The sequence below is a fragment of the Ochotona princeps genome, chromosome 6 (assembly GCF_030435755.1).
Source record: "Ochotona princeps isolate mOchPri1 chromosome 6, mOchPri1.hap1, whole genome shotgun sequence".
NCBI classification, from domain to species: Eukaryota; Metazoa; Chordata; class Mammalia; order Lagomorpha; family Ochotonidae; genus Ochotona; species Ochotona princeps.
In genome coordinates, this window is record NC_080837.1 from 9300281 (window position 1) to 9318917 (window position 18637).

At 48.6% G+C, this 18637-nt stretch overlaps 1 protein-coding gene across 4 annotated transcripts in view; it reads right to left on the minus strand.

Moving 5' to 3' along the window:
• ARNT2 (aryl hydrocarbon receptor nuclear translocator 2) overlaps positions 1–18637 on the minus strand; it is a 160225-nt gene that overhangs the window by 44663 nt on the left and 96925 nt on the right. For all 4 annotated transcript variants that reach the window (XM_058665317.1, XM_058665316.1, XM_058665319.1 and 1 more), the window contains exons 6-8: positions 15672–15774; positions 12519–12584; positions 12160–12245 (exon numbers count right to left, since the gene is read on the minus strand). In XM_058665317.1, the coding sequence (XP_058521300.1) occupies positions 12160–12245; positions 12519–12584; positions 15672–15774 (255 nt within the window). The remainder of the gene's footprint in view (positions 1–12159; positions 12246–12518; positions 12585–15671; positions 15775–18637) is intronic.

Consider the following 18637-nt stretch of genomic DNA (forward strand, 5'->3'; position numbering starts at 1 on the left):
GGGCATGATTTTGGTATTAGAATTAGAAGGGACTAAGAATTTGAAGGGGATATGGAAATCATGAATTGTAAGAATTAGAAGGGAATTAGAGGGGTGGGCGTCATGCATTACTGGTAAAGCTGCCACTTGTGATGACAGCATCCCATAGGGATGCCAGATTATGTCCCAAGTGCCCTACTTCTGGTTCAGCTCCTTGCCAAAGGCCTGTGACAAGCAGCGGAAGATGGTTGGAGTGTGTAGGCCTCTCCCACCCACGTGGGAGATCCAGAAGAAATTCCTGGCTCCTGACTTTGGCTTGGGTCAGCCCTGGCTGTGCAACTACATGGGGAGTGAACCAGTGGTTGGAAGACGCGCCCCCCGCATCCTCTCTCCCTCTGTAAGTCTTTTACAATATACATATATATATAATTTTTAAAATAAGGGAATTAGAACAGCACAAGATCACTCAGTGGAAATAGAGACATATACGACAAATATGCAATTCACAAGGAAGTCCAAAAACAGAAAGAATATGCACAATTTAAAATATATCCTCCTCCCCTCCTACTGTACCCCAACCATCAGCCTAGCCAGATTTGCAGTTCCAGACTTGGGGGCAGTTGCAGAAAGGGCATGAGCCTGTTGTGCTTTAAAGGGGAGCTTGGCGCCAGCCACCAAAACTTCAGTGTGGTCTCCCTGTTCCACTTCTGAGACCGACACTGCTACCAGCACTCTGGAACACAGACTCAAGCACAGTCAGGGAGGGCATCTGGCTACGCAGTTAGGACGCCGATGTCAGAGAGCCTGAGATCAGGATATGCATGCCTCTCTCAGGCTCCTGACAAGTCTCCTGCCATCGCACACCCTGGGAGGCAGCAGTGATAGCCCAAGGGACTGCGTTCCTGCTACCAGTGTGGGAGAGCTGGATGGAGTTCCCACTGCCAGCTTTGGTCTCCAGCCATGGAGGACATTTGAGGAGCCTGTCTCTCTAAATTAAAGACTACACAAATCAGCAAGTAAATAACTTAGGCAAAGGATACCTCTGCAGTATCTTGACCAAAGCCCCCAACTGTACTAGGGTTCATTTTCCCAGCTAGGCAATAGCGGGAGAAATATGACACAGCTGTGTAAAAGCATGAAGTAGATTCACAGATGCTGACTTGGAACTGTACTGATGATATTCATGACAAGCCCGAAGACACCATACTATCCAATACAAGGGGCAACATTAGCTGCACCGTGTATGTGTGTGTGTGTGTGTGTGTGACTGAAGTGAATGCTGACTCCAGGGTAAGGGGTTGGGCAAAGAAGGGAGAAGAAAGTAGTTTCACAACTTTCTAGAACATTTTGGAAATAGGTCTAAGCAGGAATTTGACTTCATTTTTGCAAAGACTGTATCTTCCAGATTTCATGGATGAATGATCAAGGGTTATTTTTGTAATTTCATTTTTTCTTTTGAAGGACAGAAAATAAAAGGAGCCCTCAAAAAGTCCCTGTGAAATATGCATGATGAAACAGCAATACATGGCGCCCACAACATTTTTTTTATTCCCACAAAATAAACTTATCTAGCATCTTGCTCTCCTGGAAACTACAAGTTTGCTGGAGCTCACAGAATAGCTTTGGTAGAACTGGGAAGATGTGGGGATCCCCTGCCATCCCAGCACAGCCAGAGGCATGGGCATGGCGAGAACCTTGCCCCACCTCAGCCCCACTGATAGAGGTCAGGTGCCTGTCAGGGCCCAGGCTTCCTTCTAAGAAGTTGGGTGCCGACACAATGTATCTCTCCAAACTCACTCCCCCCAACCCTGCCCTGCCAGGGAATAGGTGTCTGTCTCCCTGTGTCTAACCAGGAAGCTTCAGGTGACAACTTCCTGCACCCATGCACCCTGGGTGGAGCCTTGATTCCAGTTAAATCAGTTGCTGCAGACAGAATGCAATGTGTGGGGCTGGGAAGACACAGTGTTGAGCAGTTTGTCAGGACTCCCAGCAAGAGGAACAAGGACACTCCTGCCCTTTCCCAGGGCCCAGAGCAGCCACAGGGCAAGACAGCAGTGGACTCTGAGCCAGGTACTTTCTTCCCTGGCTGAGAAGCTGGTCAGTTTCCATGAGAATGCCAGGGACTATTTCCAAGGGAAGCCAATAGTGTAGAGTCAGTAGTAGTATTTTCTGTTGACACAGCCATGGGTGCATCATTGCTATTTTCATCTTCGAGATCTAAAAAGCTCCTGGAGGCAAGGATCTGTCCAAAAGAGAGAGCTACACCCATCCAGCATGTATCTGTCCTCATGAGGGCCACACCACTAGGCATCACATCTTTGCATTACACCTGGGCACTCACTGGCCCAATGGTTCCTCCACAGCATGGCATCTTGTGAACTTACCCACCGTGGACACCCCTCCAGTCACCCCTGCATCCCCCCCTGCTGTCACCATCACCACCATCAATGTCAGACTATGTGAAGATTCCTTCAAAGAGGCCCATGCTCCACCTGTCTTCAACCAGTTCCTTCTACTCAGCCCCTGTGCATGGTTACACCTGCAAATCACAGACCCTAACCCTGGGCCCTGAGGTGGGAGGGGCCTGCCCCTTGGCCCCTCCAACCCTGTGGCACATAAACCTGACTCCTAGCACTCAATATGTACAGGTTGTATTTCCTTGCTGACCCCTGCCTGCACTGGTCATAGGAAGTGGAGTCAAACCTTGACCTTGGCTGAGGGAACCCTGTGGGGCTGAGGGACATAAAGTCAGCTATGATCCAATCCCTGCGGTAGCGGTGGCAGCAGTGGTGGTGGTGGTGGTGGTGGCGGCGGTGGTGATGGTGGGTTGGTGGGGTGTCAGCTGGTCCCTCCATAAGAGAGGCGGTATTGCTCTGAGATGACACCAAGGGTCCCTACAGCTCTGACCTTCTGTGGGTCCCAACACACAAGGACAGTGTCTATGCTGCACAGCCACCAGGGACTCGACTGGGAGTGAGACTTACAAGGGGTCCACTAGCCTTTTGCAATGCCATGTAGTTCCTCTTACAACAGACAGGGACACTGTAGATGGGCACACAGCCAAGGCGGGATGCCAAGGCCAAGGGCTGCGGTGTCAGGGGGAAGCACACACTAGCAGGACCTGCTGCATCCATCAAAGTGGTTTTTAATAGGCACGAGATTGTTCCAGCCACTTGACCAGATTCCAGTGACTCCCTAATCGGTTTCACGAGCTCATTGTGTCCTATGTTAAATTACCTTCTCCTTGGATACACGCTTCCCTCATGCCAGCTTTAAATCAATCCTGAATAACACCAACGGCACCAGTGACATTCAGCACTAGCCAGAAACACTTCCTACAAGGCGGTCGCATCCACCTCACGCAAACACTCAGGGAAGACGGGGCTGTTTCTCCCCAGCACGGGGCAGGAATGCGCAGGCACATATGTCTCCACCTGTGAATTAAGATGCATTTCTGCATTCCCCAAACACACAAGGGATGAAGCAACTGCCTCCTGCTGCAAGCATTCAGGGCAGTGGCTCACAGCACACACCCAAAGCACTCTCCCAGGAATATTAGTAAGCCTCAGGCAAAAAAAAAATTTTGCAGCTAAATACATTTGGAAAATGCAGATGCAACCAAGATAAAGAGGTTTCATCACCAGGAATGTAATATGCGGCTTTGGAGAATGATTCACTTGGCAGAAATGCAGAATGCAAGGTCTCCGTGGGCACTGACCCTGGAGCAGTCTCACTGTGCTGCATCTCCATGGACTTGACCTTGGGAGACACTTTGGGCAATGCCTTTATGAAGCGAGTATGCTCAGGGTTCCTGTAGCTGACCCTAAAGACACAAAGTCCGTCACTTGCCAGAGCAGAGCTCTGAGGTACCACCGGTGCTTTACATGACAAATGGAAGCCCGTTGTATTTCTTACTGATCCCTCCCAAATGACGATGGGAATGACCAAAGTCTGGAATCCGAAGAAGCACCTACCAATCCTAGAAACCAGGGAAGACCAGCACTTGGGAGGTGACATCTCAATGCACAGTTCAGGCAAGGCCAGACGGGCAAATGAGCTAGCTAAATCCCAAAGCCCTGCACAAGGGAGCTTCCCAAAAGTTCATGGAAAATGAAACAAAATGGTCAGCTTATTTCTGGTGCCAACTGGTCTTTTGAAATCCATGAATTTATTTTCCATGATACACATTTCTCTTGAACTTGTTGGAGATGCCTGGTATGTGAGGGAGAAGGCTACCCAGGGAGTGTGTGCAGGGTCCCCAGTAGGACTGACCTACAAGCCTGGAGCATGACTTTAGCACAGAGCAGGAGTGAATCTAGGGCAAGAGCAGCTTCTTTCCCCAGGAAGCGTCATGGTGGCAGATGGCAGCATTTCCTAGCATGATTGTTGGCAACTACTCCTCCTCCTCTATCACCTCCCCTACCCTCAGTAACAGACCAGGGGAACTGTAGAACTACAAGAATACCAAATGTGCTACTTCGGCCCTTGCCACACCTGGAAAGATCTTTCCAGAACCCATGTGATCAATGACAAAACCATTCTCAACTCTCAGCAGTGGATGAGGGAAGTCAATAATAAACGGGAAAAAAAATGGAGCCTAAATTGCAGAATCACTTTAATTCAGTCAAGATTTGGGTTCTGCAGAAAAGCATATTTGCCAAACTTAATGATATGCAAATAGATGGCAACCATGAAGAGAAGATGCGGATTGAGAAATTAACGGGATGAACAGAAATCTAAGCAGTCACAGGAGACTCAGAAAATGGATGTGGAAGGCCCAGAATGGTAGCCTAGCGGCTAAAGTCCTCACCTTGTATGCACCCGGAATCCCATATGGGCACCGGTTCTAATCCCGGCAGCCCTGCTTCCCATCCAGCTCCCTGCTTGTGACCTGGGAAGGCAGTCAAAGATGGCCCAAAGCCTTCTGAACCCTGCACCCGCATGGGAGACCCAGAAAAAGCTCCTGGCTCCTGCTTTAGATCGGATTGGCTCTGGTCGTTGGGGCCACTTGGATAGTGAATCATCGGATGGATGATCTTTTTCTTTGCATCTCCTCCTCTCTCTATATATCTGACTTTGCAATAAAAATAAATAAATCTTTAAAAAAGAAAAGAAAAGAAAATGGACGTGGAGCGTCCCAAAGTCAGAGCAGTTGGGAACCACAGCAGCTGAAAAATCCCAGACAAATTTCTCCAAAAGGAAGCAAGACCTAAGTCTGAACACTGACATGGCCCACCCAGCACCAATTAAAATGAACAAAACCGGACCTGCACCTGACATATCTGAGCAGACATTTTGAATTCCAAGAACAAAGAAAAGAAATGACCTGCAAACGTCATTGAAGTAAAGAAACACAGACTGACACCTAGAAAAGAAAAATGCAGGTTGGTCCCAGATTTTTCGGCAGTGCCAGCCTCTTAACACAATGGGATAGCGTCCGCAGAGCTCTGAGAAAGGGCTCCCCAGCCCCCAATTCTCACCAGGCAACTTCTTCAGCAGCTTGCAGTGAACCAGGCAGACCAGTACCTGCTACTCCTTCTCAGAAGAGATGAAAGCATCATCCTGGCCCTGAGAAATGGGTGAACTAGTGGAGGCGGCTCGGAGTGGAGCAGCGGAAGGCTGAGCAAGGAAGCTAGCCAGGCCAGCTTAGCATCTGGCCCACTGTAGGGAAGGTGGTCATGGAATTTACTGCAGATGGAAAACCAGTGTCTTGAAACATAGGTACCAATAGATGGATGTGGATGTGTATGTATGTGAGACACAGAGAGAGAGTATTGACAGAAGGACCCGGAACAGTGCTCTGTCCTGCCTGGCAACAGGTAGCCAGTACACTTTGCCATGGCCTTGGAAATGCACCAAACGGACCAGGCAACATGGACAGGCAGGGTGGCTTGAGGGAAGGAGCCACCAGAGGTCCAGTCACGGCCCAGTTATTTGGTGGCCGCCACACAGAAGAGCAAGCTTTTGGAGAAACATGAATGCGAAGTTCAACAAGCACACAGCAAGAGGGGTAGGCTGCTATGGATGAGCTCATGGCGGGGCTGAGCTGTCCGGAGAAGTGACAGTCCTGGCAGGACCACGGCAGATTCTGGCCAAAACCCTAAAATAACCTCAGGCCCCAGGCATGCTGTGGCCAGGGCTTACTGACAACCTACAGCTCAATGAAGAAAAGCATCCATTTCACCCTTAAGAAAACACACTGGGTGCCAACCAGAGCCCCCCTTCCTTCCCCCATCCCTGTTCTGGATGATCCCAGAGGGAGGTCAGTAGCTCAGGGTCAGACCTGCAGACACATGACCATCACCCACGCATTTTCCACAGATTGTAGCGTGCAGAACCAAAGAGACCTGGGTCCGGCTACTGGAAAAGGAGGCCTCTCTTTTGGAAATGACCTCTGGCTCACCGCTGAAGTACACCTGAAAAATGCAAGGTGCTGGGGTGACGACCACAGGGTGTAAGCAGGCATTGTCTGCAGAATTCCAAGGTGTCCTTCAGTTTCTGAACACACCCTCAACACTGTAAAGATGGAATGGTGATGGGTGGATGCTGACACACCAAGCCACTGAAGGATTAGATAACGGAGCTGTCTTTGAGATTCTGCCTTCTCCCAAACATTTCAGGCGAAATCTATATCATGGTATTTCAGAAAGTTTGTTGAAAATGGAACTAAAGCTATGTTGATTTTGGCAGTGCTAGCATTTTAAAAATGCATACGTAGTTTTTTCATAATCTTTTAGAGGAATCCTGGTATGCATGGACTTCAAATTTTTTTGGCACCAAAATAAACTTATCTTTTTCATTCCATTTTCCACATTTTTCTTGAGACAGCTTCCAATCACTGGTTCTGTTTCCAATTGCTTGCAACAGTTCAGACAGAGCTGGGGTCAAGGCCAGAAACTAGGAGCTCAATTAGTTCTCCCACTTACCGGGCAGCAATCCAATTATCTGGCCATCATCTGTCACCTCCTTTGGGGCTACATGAGCAGAAAGCTGTTGTCACAGGAGCTGGGACTCAAACCCAGCCAGTCTGATATGGGCACAAGCATTTCATCCACCAGGCTAATGCCTACTCCTTCTTATAAGCCTGGTGAAGGACACTTGTGTAGTGTAAAACGTTGTGAGACTAATGGGGAAGACGACTGCAGAGCAGAAAGAGCTTCTTTCACACAATAGCACACATCTTGACATTTACAGCCAATGTGGAGTCAGAGGTACAGGTAGAACCGCAAGTGCTCACCTAGCAGATTGATGCACAGCACACCTACAGCAGGTGGACCATAAAGTGCTCATCTGCCCCACAACTGACTCTGCTACTCACCTTTAAAGATGCTTGTGGCTGCCTTTGGATCAGTTTAGTCACCTGGGAGCTCACCCACACACTTCCTAACAAAGTCATTGTTTACCGTGAAGGAGCATGGTTTACCAGTGGGAGTACAGTTCAGTTACAAGGCACCATTCAGTCATCAAGTGTGTGGCATTTCCAGCGTGACCTTAGACTAGGCTAAGAGAGCCATGACTTCATCTCAGCTACCTCATTTAGGATGGATGACCGTCTCTGTCATCTCACAAGATTTCTGGGAAAGTGGACTCTATAAACTCCTTTGGAAACTCTGGCAAGAGATTCTTTCTCATGTTCATCTCCCTGGGGTGACTATTTTCTTTTGTCTAAGCAAGAACCTACCTCTTCTCTTCCTTCCTTTGGTTTGTCCACCCTCCATCCCTCCATTCCTTCATTCACCCTTCTATCCCTCCATCTTTCCATTCATTCCTACACTCAGGATTCATAAAACGCAAATGCTACTCCAGGTCACTTCTGAGCCATGCCCTGGGATAAGAAGATGAATCAAGCACCTCCTTTGTTCCTGAAGGGTCTAAACAAAGAGCACAGAATAATGCTGTGTGTGGTCACTCATCAAGTTATGGGGTATCATCAACAGCCACAGCAGCGGTGGGAGGAGGTGGAGACACGGAGGCACAATGTTCCCCTTGTACTGAGACAGCCTCATCTTCCAGAACCTCTGCCTCCAATGGAAACAAGACCTGCTCAAGTACGTACCCAAAAGATACAGCCTCTAAATGGCATGCCAATCATGCACTCCAATCGGCTAGATGGCTGCTTTGGAAAATTTCAACTGATTCTTTGAGAATGTTATTGTCTCTTGCAAACACGCAGAATAAGGAGAAAAGACACAAGTGCCCAACAACTTCACAGTGGTTGATATTCTTTGCATAACTTCTCAACATATAGGTATACTTCAGTTGTTTGCAACTTGAAAATAAAATTGGGATCATGGTGTGTTGTTGCTCCAAGGTGCTCTAATTCTATGACCTTAGAAGAGGGTAGGGGGCCAGGCTTCGGGTCTGCCATTCTTTTCAATACTTGGCTTGACTTCTCAGCAGATGGCTTGGTTCTGAAACCTCCTTTGAAAACACGCCTGTTGAATGGTTATCCTTTACTGTATCACACAGATGTCCCAAGTTATCACCACCATAAATAATGCTTAAACATATACACATCTCTGGTGAATTCCTTGGAATAAATTCCTCAAAGTACATTTCCTATATCTTAAGGAATGTGCATTTAAAGGCATTTAGCTCACTGCCAAATTACTCCAGCAGAAGATTTGTATTCATGTACATTTCCATGAGCAAACATAAAAGCATCCACTCTACTCTTTAACACTATGGATTTTGTCTTTCCTGTTTTGTGCCACTTGATAGGAAGCAGAGGGTACATCCACAAGTCTGATGAAGAGCGAGCTACATTTCTCCCAGTGATTAGTGAACCCATATATACATTCTTTCACAGCCTGTTCATACCCTCTGCTCATTTCTTCCCTACTGAGTTCAACTTGGCCTCCTGGAAACTTTCCTCTGTTGGTCCCCGTTGGGCCTTCTGGAGCCACCCTCAGATGACACCCCCTCAAATACTTGAGGACAGGCATCATGTCTCACTTTCTCCAAGTTCAACAACCCTGGCTCCTCCAGCCCTACCACGTGAGGGACAGCTTCCAGAGCCAGTATTGCAGACTGGTGCCCACGAGGCACTGCACACTCCAGCCTTTGTGGTCACCCAGCTCTCCTCAGTTGTCTGCCCGCTCTGGAACTCGGCTGCCGGCTGGCACCCAGCACTTCAGTCTCCTTGCTCCTAAAGAACATTTAGAGTGCCTTTTCCCATTTCTCATGTGACACCGAAGGCCTGGAGCTCCACTGAAACATCACTCCACAACTTTAAAAGATTCTGAAAGATGCCCACAGCATTCTCCAACAAAGGGTGTCCTCCAATAAAGAAAGGCTTGGCTGGAACCTTACCTCCCTCCAGGAAAAGAGAGGGCAGTTACTCCATCCCAGCCCACTCTTGCCTATGGGGTGAGGGAGCTAAGAGACACCTGTGAAACTCACAGCCCCAAAGCAGACCCAGGGAGAGACTCTAAATCTCCAGACTGCAGGAGACTCACCGTCCCCACTTGTCATCGTCATGCCATCTACAGTAATGTAGGTGACAGTCAGAGAGGGCTGCTCCTTGAAAGCGGGGACTTATGGGGAAACATGAGAGAAATGCATAGCCTCTGACATATGTAGTGACAAATAGGAAATAGACCCCAACTCTCAGTAAGATAAGTGTTATTGAAAAAGCTTGTGGCAAAACAAAATGGAAGTCAAAGATAAGATTATCTTAGTGCAAAATTTTCAAAGACCCTAGGAAGGAATACAGCAGCAAAACATGCGGTTGTTGCCGATCTAGAACTGCCATCTCCAGCGACATTATCCTTCAAATGTGAAGGACAAACACAGATTTTTCTCCTGGACATAAATATGGAACTCATCACCTACAGGAAATCTTGTAGTAAGTTCTTTCCGAAGTAGGAACTGATATGTTAGAAACTCAGACATACATAAAGAAAGAACAGTGCCAGAAAAGGAATAATGAGGGTGACACACAATCTTTTGTTTGTACAATTCTTTTAAAAAATATTTATGAATTTCTTTTTATTTGAAAGCATGGGGAAAGGGGAAGAGAGAGAGAAAGAGAGAGAGTGTGTGTGTGGGTGTGTGTGTGTGTGTGTGTGTGTGAGAGAGAGAGAGAGAGAGAATCTCCCATACTCTTGCTCACTCCTGAAACACCCAGAGTGCCCAGGATTGGGCCAGTTCAAAGCCTGAAGTTGGAAACACAATCTGTCTCTCACATGGGTGACAGGGACCCTGATAGTGGAGCCATCACCTGCCACCTCCCAGGGTGTGCATTAGCAGCAAGCTGGAATGGGGAGTGAAATAAGGCATTTCTGAAATGGGGTGCACACATTCTGAGTGATGTGTATTCACAATGCCAAGTGCCTGCCCTATTTTTATTCTTCATGGCATGAGCAATGAGCCAAAGAAGTAATATTTACTGAATGTTAGGTCATGGTAGTATACAGAGAAGTGAAAAAATGGGAATAATATGATAAGGTATATAAAGAGGTAAAAGGGCTGTTCTTTTAGATGCCTGCACTATCCATGCAGTATTCATATATGAGTTCATATTGGTTATAATTGTATATGCAAACAGTGAAAATATTTGAAAGAAATAGAGCTGATACATTAAGAGAGGAAAGAAAGTAAAATCATGTCAAGTGTTCAATGAAAACTAGAGAAGGCAAAAAAGGAGAGGAAGAAATAAAAACAATCATAAGGAACAGCAAGCATGGTAGCTGTTAATCACACTATATCAATAATCATGCTAAATGCAAACAGTTTTAAACACACCAATTAAAAGGCAATGGATTAAAATACTAGACCCAACTAAATGGTATTCAGAAGATAGGCATTTAAATATGAAGACCGATTTGGGTTAAAAGCATGGAAAAAAAACAAACCATGCTAACACTAATCTAAGGAATGCTAGGAAAGCTACACTAAATTAGACAAAGCAGAAATTATCAGGGATAAATAGAAGAAAATTACATAAAAGGATCAGTTTTCTAAGACACAGCAATCCTTAACATACATACACTAAACAAGAACAGCATCAAAATACGTGGGGTAAGATCCAATGGAACTACAAGAAGTAAGTCAATCCAGGGTTACAGTTGGAAATGCCAACACTTCTCTTTTAGTGATTGATTCGTCCAACACACACACACACATCCACACAAATTCAGTGGCCTTTAAGCAACTTTACCAATCAATTTAATGTGATTGGCATTTAAGCAATAGGCCATACATCAATAGTGGAGTACACGGACATTAAATTGACAATGGGACGTTTGTGAAGACACAACATGTTCTGAGCCATAAAGCACACACTCATTACTTAACCTTGTATGTATTCAGATTTATTGAGATCTAATTCACATACCACAAATTAGCCACTTAATGTAAATAATTTAGTGTTTTTCTCTGGGCCTACAGGGTTGTGCAACTACCACCACTAATCTAATTATGTAGCTCCCTTGTCACCCGGAAATAAAACAGTGAACCCATTATTGTAGCCACAGGACGACCCAGTAGTCATTCCCCATTCTTTGCTTTAGCACCTGGAAACACAAATCTACTCTCTGGCTTTATAGGTTTCCCTATCCTGAAGATCCCTTACAAATGAAAGTGTATACCATGTGGCCTTTTGTGAATGACTTTAAATTTAGTATAACATTCTCAGGGTTCATCTGTATTGCATTAATACTTAGTTACTCTTTATGGATGAATCCTATTCCTTTGCAAGGACATACAACACTTTTATCTATTTATGGTGTAATTTGAGTTGCTTCTTCTTTTTGGACATTATTAACAATGCAGCTATGACCATTCTTTGTAGATTGGCGATTTCAGCTCTTTCAGATACACATTTAAGAGTGAAAAAATGCTGAGTTCTGTGGCTGCATAGTAATTACTGCTTCCCAAGGTGGTTACACCATTTCCCATTCCCACCAGCAACATGAAATACACCTATTGCCTCGTGAAACCGTCCCAGTAGTGTGAGACATCTCATTGTGGTTTCCTTTGCCGTTTATCTGCTGACCTTGGCATAACTATCATTTCAAAGGGTCACATTGGCCTTGCAGAAGATTCTCCAGTCACTGAGACGCTTATGTTCTAACTCCCATGGAACCAAGAACAGCGGAGGGCATTTCTAACAGGATGCTGTGGTCAGACGTTAGTAGCCTCCATTGCCCTTGCCATACAGGGCACAGGTCTGCTTACCTGCAGGCGGCCAGGCCTTGATGTACCCTGTGCAGTGGACCACGGCGTACTGGGCCTCTCCTTCTTTCACTGGACCAAGGCCGTTCCTAAAGTGAGAACAGCTGTGGGAATGTTTTCATGACATGGAATTGAGGCAAGGCTGCGGATGGCTCCTTTAGCACGGAAGCTACTGGGTTCCCTGTTTGTCTTTGTGGTTTAAAGACTTGACTTTTGCCATCCTGTTTTCCCTCCTCCCACGTGGTATGTGAGTCTCAAGTAAATTCTACCTAATCCCCCCACCCATCTCATTTTACCCTGTGTACAGGATGGGGCTAGTCCTCAGCCTCTCCCCCAAGCGCACGGCAGAAGGGGACACTGACCTGAATCGCTTCCTCATGGTGGTGATTCTGTTCAGTGGCAGGTGGTCCAAAGGAGCATTTCCACACCTGGGAACCAGTGGAACAGAATGAGTGAAGACCCCAACCCGTGGACCAGATGCACAAATGATAACAGCAAGCAGAGCAAGCACACCCACAGCCTGTCTCTTCCCGGTGCCAGGGCTGCCTCTGAAGGAAGGAGTGTGTGACCCACTTTGCAATGCATACCCCCAAGCTGAAGACTCCCAGACTGTAAGATTCTAGCAGGCACCTGGCCAGGCTCTGATCCACAGAGCATTTCAGTGGGGCTGGGGAAAGGAGAGGGGTGACTCTCAAGAATCAGGGGACAGAGGTGAGGAAGGGGCCATGACTGCAGGGCTGAGTGAAGACAGCAACTGGAAGCAGATGTTGCCAGCTGTTGGGCAGCAGCATCCCTGTCAGTGGCATCCCAGCTGAGGGAAACTCTCCCTGCATGCCGCAGTAAGGTCCTGGCACAGCTGGAAGTTGGCAAATGGGATGAGGGCTGCACAGGTTCCAGAATAAGTCTTGCTGTGGGTCTCTCATGGGGACACACTGTGCCCACTGTGTCCTGGGACTTCTGCTACCCCCTTGCCAATGACACTCTGAGAATCCTGGCACTGAAGGTGGCAAGTCTGCACTGCGTCCGGGCTCTGGCTGCTGCTTGCTAAACACCCTCTCCTCATGCACCTGTCTCCCAACTACCCAATGAGCAACATCCCAGGCAGCCTACTTGTCAACAGAGCAGTGAGAGGATCCCAGCTACACTCCTGGACATTGGAGAGTGGCAGCACTGGCATGGTTTTCCCAGCAGGATCACTCTATGATGTTGCTGCTGCCCAGGAGTAGCAGCATGGCTCTCTGTTCTGGATTGGCCAATTGCATCCAATCCATTGCATTTGGAGGCAGTACCGTCCACCTCCAGGTAGTGTGGGCCTGACATTTCACAAAGCAACCTGGGGCAGGTTCCCCTGTGGGGTACTGGAATGGGAAAGGCACAGCACACCTTTGGTTGATGGGTCAGGGAAACTGGCTTCTGCTGGAAGGGGATCTTAGGAGGCTGCCAAGCAGTCAGCTAATAAGGGAATTGCTTGGATGGCAACTGTGAATACTCCCACCAAGCTGGGATGGGCATTTCCTATGTTCATCACAGCACTGCAGGATGGACCCTACTGTGACCTTCTGTCCCTGGGTAGACACCGATGCAGGGACTCCCAGTCCTCAGTCTCTGAGTCACTCATGTGTTGTTCTGTCACTCCAATACCACCTTATGGCTAAGGTTGAGGGTGGGATGGGGAGGGGGAGGGGGTTCCCTCCGTGTCTCTTAGAAGTGTGCCACTTGTTCAGCAGGGACAGTAGATGCTCAGAGCCAAAGCCAGCTATTCGTTCGGCCCTTGAGGCCAGCTGTTGCACAAAGGAACAAAATATTGCCAGCTCCAAGGGCCCAGTGAGGGGTCAGTGAAGCAGGGTGACCTCAAAACAGGCCACCCTGGTTAACCAGTCTGTATGTGAACAGATTCTGTTTAAATTACACAGCTATGGGGCTGGCATTGTGGGGCAGTTGGTTAAGCCACCGCCTGTGACACCGACATTCCATATGAGAGCAAGTTTGAGTCCCAGCTGCTCTGTTTCCAATCCAGCTCCCTGATAATACCCCTGGGAAGGCAGCAGAAGATGGGCCCAGGCACTTGGGTCCCTGAACCCATGTGGGAGACCTGGATAGAGCTCTGGACTTCATACATTTGGAGAATGCTCTCTCATATATATGTATATCTCTCAAATAAACAAATTTCTCATACTTGTTTCCAAATATCACTTTGAATTACGGCAAACATGTACTTTTAAAGCAACTACTGTTTGAAACTTCTCACAGCACAGGCTACAGTCTCATCAGGCGCATCTGATGCACCATCCACCACCTCTTGGTCTCACCTCTGAGCATTCCTCCCTCGCTCCTCTATCTTTCTGCTCCCAAGACAGAAATCGTACTGTGCCCTGAGTGTGCCAAGCACGCCCCTGACTCTCAGCCTTGGCCCTGGCTCTCCCCTCTGTCTGGTACTGTCTTTGCCCAGGTGTTTCTGTACCTCACCTTCTCCAGGTTTCTATTCTGACATCACCTGATTCATGAGTCCCCTCCCCTCCCTAAATAATGTCAATTCTTCGTGCCTACTGCCTTCTACTCCTTCTGAGGTTTATTTCCCTCCATAGCCTGTACACTCATCTGACTGTCCTAAGTTTATTTTGTACTTTCGTCTACTACATATCATCCCCATTTAAGATGTGGTCCTGTGTGGCTGGGGACTGAGTCTGCTTTGACTGAAACCTCAGTCCCTTGAAGGACATCTTGAAGGGTGCCCAGTACAGGGGAGCATCTGTAGGAATGCGCTGACCAACCAAATAACTGAATGAGTGGAGGGCACTGCCTCATGTCACTGCCTGCTAAGTGCCACAGCCTAGGCAGATTGGCTACCTGTCCTGCACCCCCTATGTATCCCAACCACAGGGACGAGCTGTCATATGCTTGGGGATTTGAGACCCCGGCTGTGTTTTTGTTGGGGACATGGCTGAACACAACCTGACCACAGTAAAGTGCAGCCACTCCTGCAATGGTGCAACAGTGATGTATAAAGCAGCAGACTCGTCCAGTAGATGTCAGAGAAGTTCAACGATGCATAAACAAAAGTCCCCATCCCCAGAGCAAGGACATATATTCATGGGGCCCAAATACTTACACTGAAACCAACAGTTCACTCCCTAGGTAGAAGCCAATTAAGGATGTTGGCACTGCCCCCCTCCCCCCAAGAAATACAAGGATCCGGGTGGAATCAGTAGGTCTTAATACAAAACGTGTTGAGAAACACGGACCCTGCGGGGAGGGGACTGGATTGGAGGTACAGGGGGTGAGCAGATGCGAATCTGGGAATGGGGGGAAATGGTGGGAAACAAGTGGGATGGGATAGAGAGGACACCGGGCAAGGGATGTGCATGGTAACAGGTTGAGTCCAAGAAGGAGCTGTCACCATGCAGACTGGGGACCACATCACCAAGCGTGACCTTGGCAGGACTGCGGGGGCTCCAGACGGTGAGGGCACAGCGGGGGCCCCTGCCTGGCACAGCCCGTACATGCGCTCCACACACCTCATCCTGCAGATGAAGGAGCGCCGAGAGCCCATGCACATGCGCATGGATGACTGCTGCCCTTCCTTCTTGACCGTGCCGGTCTTCAGGTCCAAGATGCGGCCTGAGAGGAAGAAAGAAGGACACGCACGTGAGCCCCCTGCCTGGGACTGGACGATGGGGTGTCGGGGAGGTGCGGACCGGAAAAACAGGACGGGTGGGGCTGGGCAGCCGTTTGGAATTTTCAACATTCCTTGGCAGGAAACTGGGCGCCACACCACGCAGACAACTGGAGACGCCTTGCTTCCTTCTGCGTGCTCTACACCCGCCGCCGTCTCCACCTTGTCGGATTCCATCACTTCAAGTCGTCCCAGCACCTTCTTCCCCCAGCGCATCCCGACACTGGCGTTGGCTGAGGTCACCCCATGGCTTCCCTGATGCTGAATCCGAAACGCGATTCCCTTTCTTCCAGCGGTGCTAACCCTCATACAATCACACTCTGATGCATCACTCCTCCCTCCTCCAAACTCTTCCTGACCCCACTGTCTACACACCATGCTATGCTCTCTTTGGTCTGCCCCTTTACCTTGGTCTCCTCTCATTCCCTTTAATACCCTGCGCCTTTTTACCTTCTCCAAGACTCTGAAGGTGGCCTCTGCATACCAATGACTCCCCCCCCCACGCCTCGGCCACATATCCACACCTCTAGCACTAACCCCTCCATCTCCTTAGCCTTAGAAGTTGGTACCTCCCATGACCCACTCCACACCTCCAGGGCAGCCTCGCCCACCCGTCTCCAAATTCTCCCTAGATCACCAGGATCACAGCCAGCCAGATGTGTGGCTTTGAAACCAAGAATCTGGACCCACCCTCTGAGTCCATCCTCTGCCCCTGCAAAGCCCATCACACCTCTTTCCCACCCCAGATCCCCTTCACCTGTGAGTCCTTGTCTCCCGGGAGGAAGGGCTCCATCCACAAGCAGTCCTCCCCACCTGAGGGGGCCCTTGTTCCACCCACTGATCTGACCCACCCAGTTGCACTCCACCTCTACCTGCCTTGACACGCATCTGTTCCTGTGTCTAAACACTGTTAACCCTCAGGAGCAGAACGACACACACAGGACACTCCTGCATCCTCTCTCCACCTGCAAGCAGGTGCCTCTCCTGTCCCTCAACTCCACCCCAGGGGTTCTGCCTCTTTCCTGCAGCCCCCCACCTCCTACATGTTGATGCCATCAGGGTGCCTGTCTCTAACTGACCAGACCTCTCTACTTTGATTTGGCCTCTGCTAAATCCTTTGCTTGATGGAACCTGATCTTGAGATACTCTCTCCCTCTCTGTGTGTCTTTGCAGAACCCAGTGTAACCAAAATCCCCGATCCCTGGGATCTCACAGGTCTAAATATCTCATCACCTTGGTCAGTCTTCAGCAAGAATTCTGCTAGTTAGAAGAACAGGTGTTAGGATGTGGCTTAGGAGCACCATGTCCATGCCAGTTTCCTAATAACAAAGACCCTGGAAGGCAACGGGTGATGGCAGCACTGGGTCTTTGTCAGCCCTGGGGGACATGCAGAATGGGTTCCTGGCTTCAGGTTAGCTCAGCCTTAGCTGTTACAGGCACTGGAGAATGAACCAGCAGATAATCTCTCTCTCCTTTTCAAATGAAGGAAAATAAATCATTGTTTTAAAGGAGAATTCTCTTGGTCTAGAACCTGCCTGGCCCCTTTTAGTGATTCACTGTCCACTGACCCACACTCTGCTCCCTGGACATAAATTGCACTTGTCCTTTTGGAGTCGGGGCCTAGCCCACTTCTCACACTGCAGTGAGCTCCACTCACTCCCAGCATTACACACGTCCACAAGGGTCTTTCACAAGTGCATGAGCCGTGGTTTCTTTAAAACAACAAACCTACCAGGGCTGGGCCAGGCAGAAGTCAGGAGACAGGAACTTCCTCCAGGTCTCCCATGCAGGTGCAGGGGCCCAAAGACTTGAGCCATCCTCTGCTGCTTTCCCAGGCCATAATCAGGGAGCTGGATCAGAAAAGGAGCAGCTGGAACTTGAGCTGGTGCTCATAGGATATACTGGCATCATAGGATAAGTGGCAGTTTTACTCACTGCACCACAAGGCCAGCCCCTATTCCACTTCTTGACACTGTAGCTCTGCCTTCATCCTTGCTTTGCTGGGTGCACAGCAGCTGCCGGGAGGTCACACCCCTCCAACCCATACCCTGCATCACTGCTCTGATTCTTTTTTATTTTTTAAAAGATTTATTTTAATTATAAAGGCATATATATATATATATATATATATAGAGAGAGAGAGAGAGAGAGAGAGAGAGAGAGAGAATGAGAGAGAGAAAGATCTTCCACCTGCTAATCCGCACCCCAAGTGGTTGCAACAGCTGGAGCTGAGCTGATCTGAAGCCAGGAACCAGGACCTTCTTCCAGGTCTCCTACGCAGGTGCAAGATCCCAAGGCCACAAATGGGAAGCTGGATGGAAAGTGGGGCAGCTGGGACATGCCCTTTCAGGACCACGGTGATACAACACCCATGACAGTGATTTGCATGCAGAGCAAGCCATGGCCAGCAGTCCCTGGCAGGCTGAGACAAGCATGCCCACTGCTCCTTGAAGTCCTCTCTCACTCTCCATCATGCATTTCCAAAATACAAACCCTGCAGTCCCACAGAAAAGCACAAAATCCATTCTGACAGCTCTCCCACCTGCTCCACCCAGCTCTGACTGCCCAGAACATCTCATGGCACCACCCACCACGAACTGTCCTCGCCTCTCCTAACTCAGGGCTGTCCCAGCAGCCAACTGTGCCCGGGACAAATACCTCCCCTTTGCTTGAATCACCCCAGTATCCCTTCCACTGTGGGTCCTAAGCATTCGCTCAACATCTAAGTAGCGTGCTAGGCATGAAGACCATGAAGCATGAAGTGAAGGGTCTTCAAAACATATCAGGGCAGTGGACATTTTATGAAAA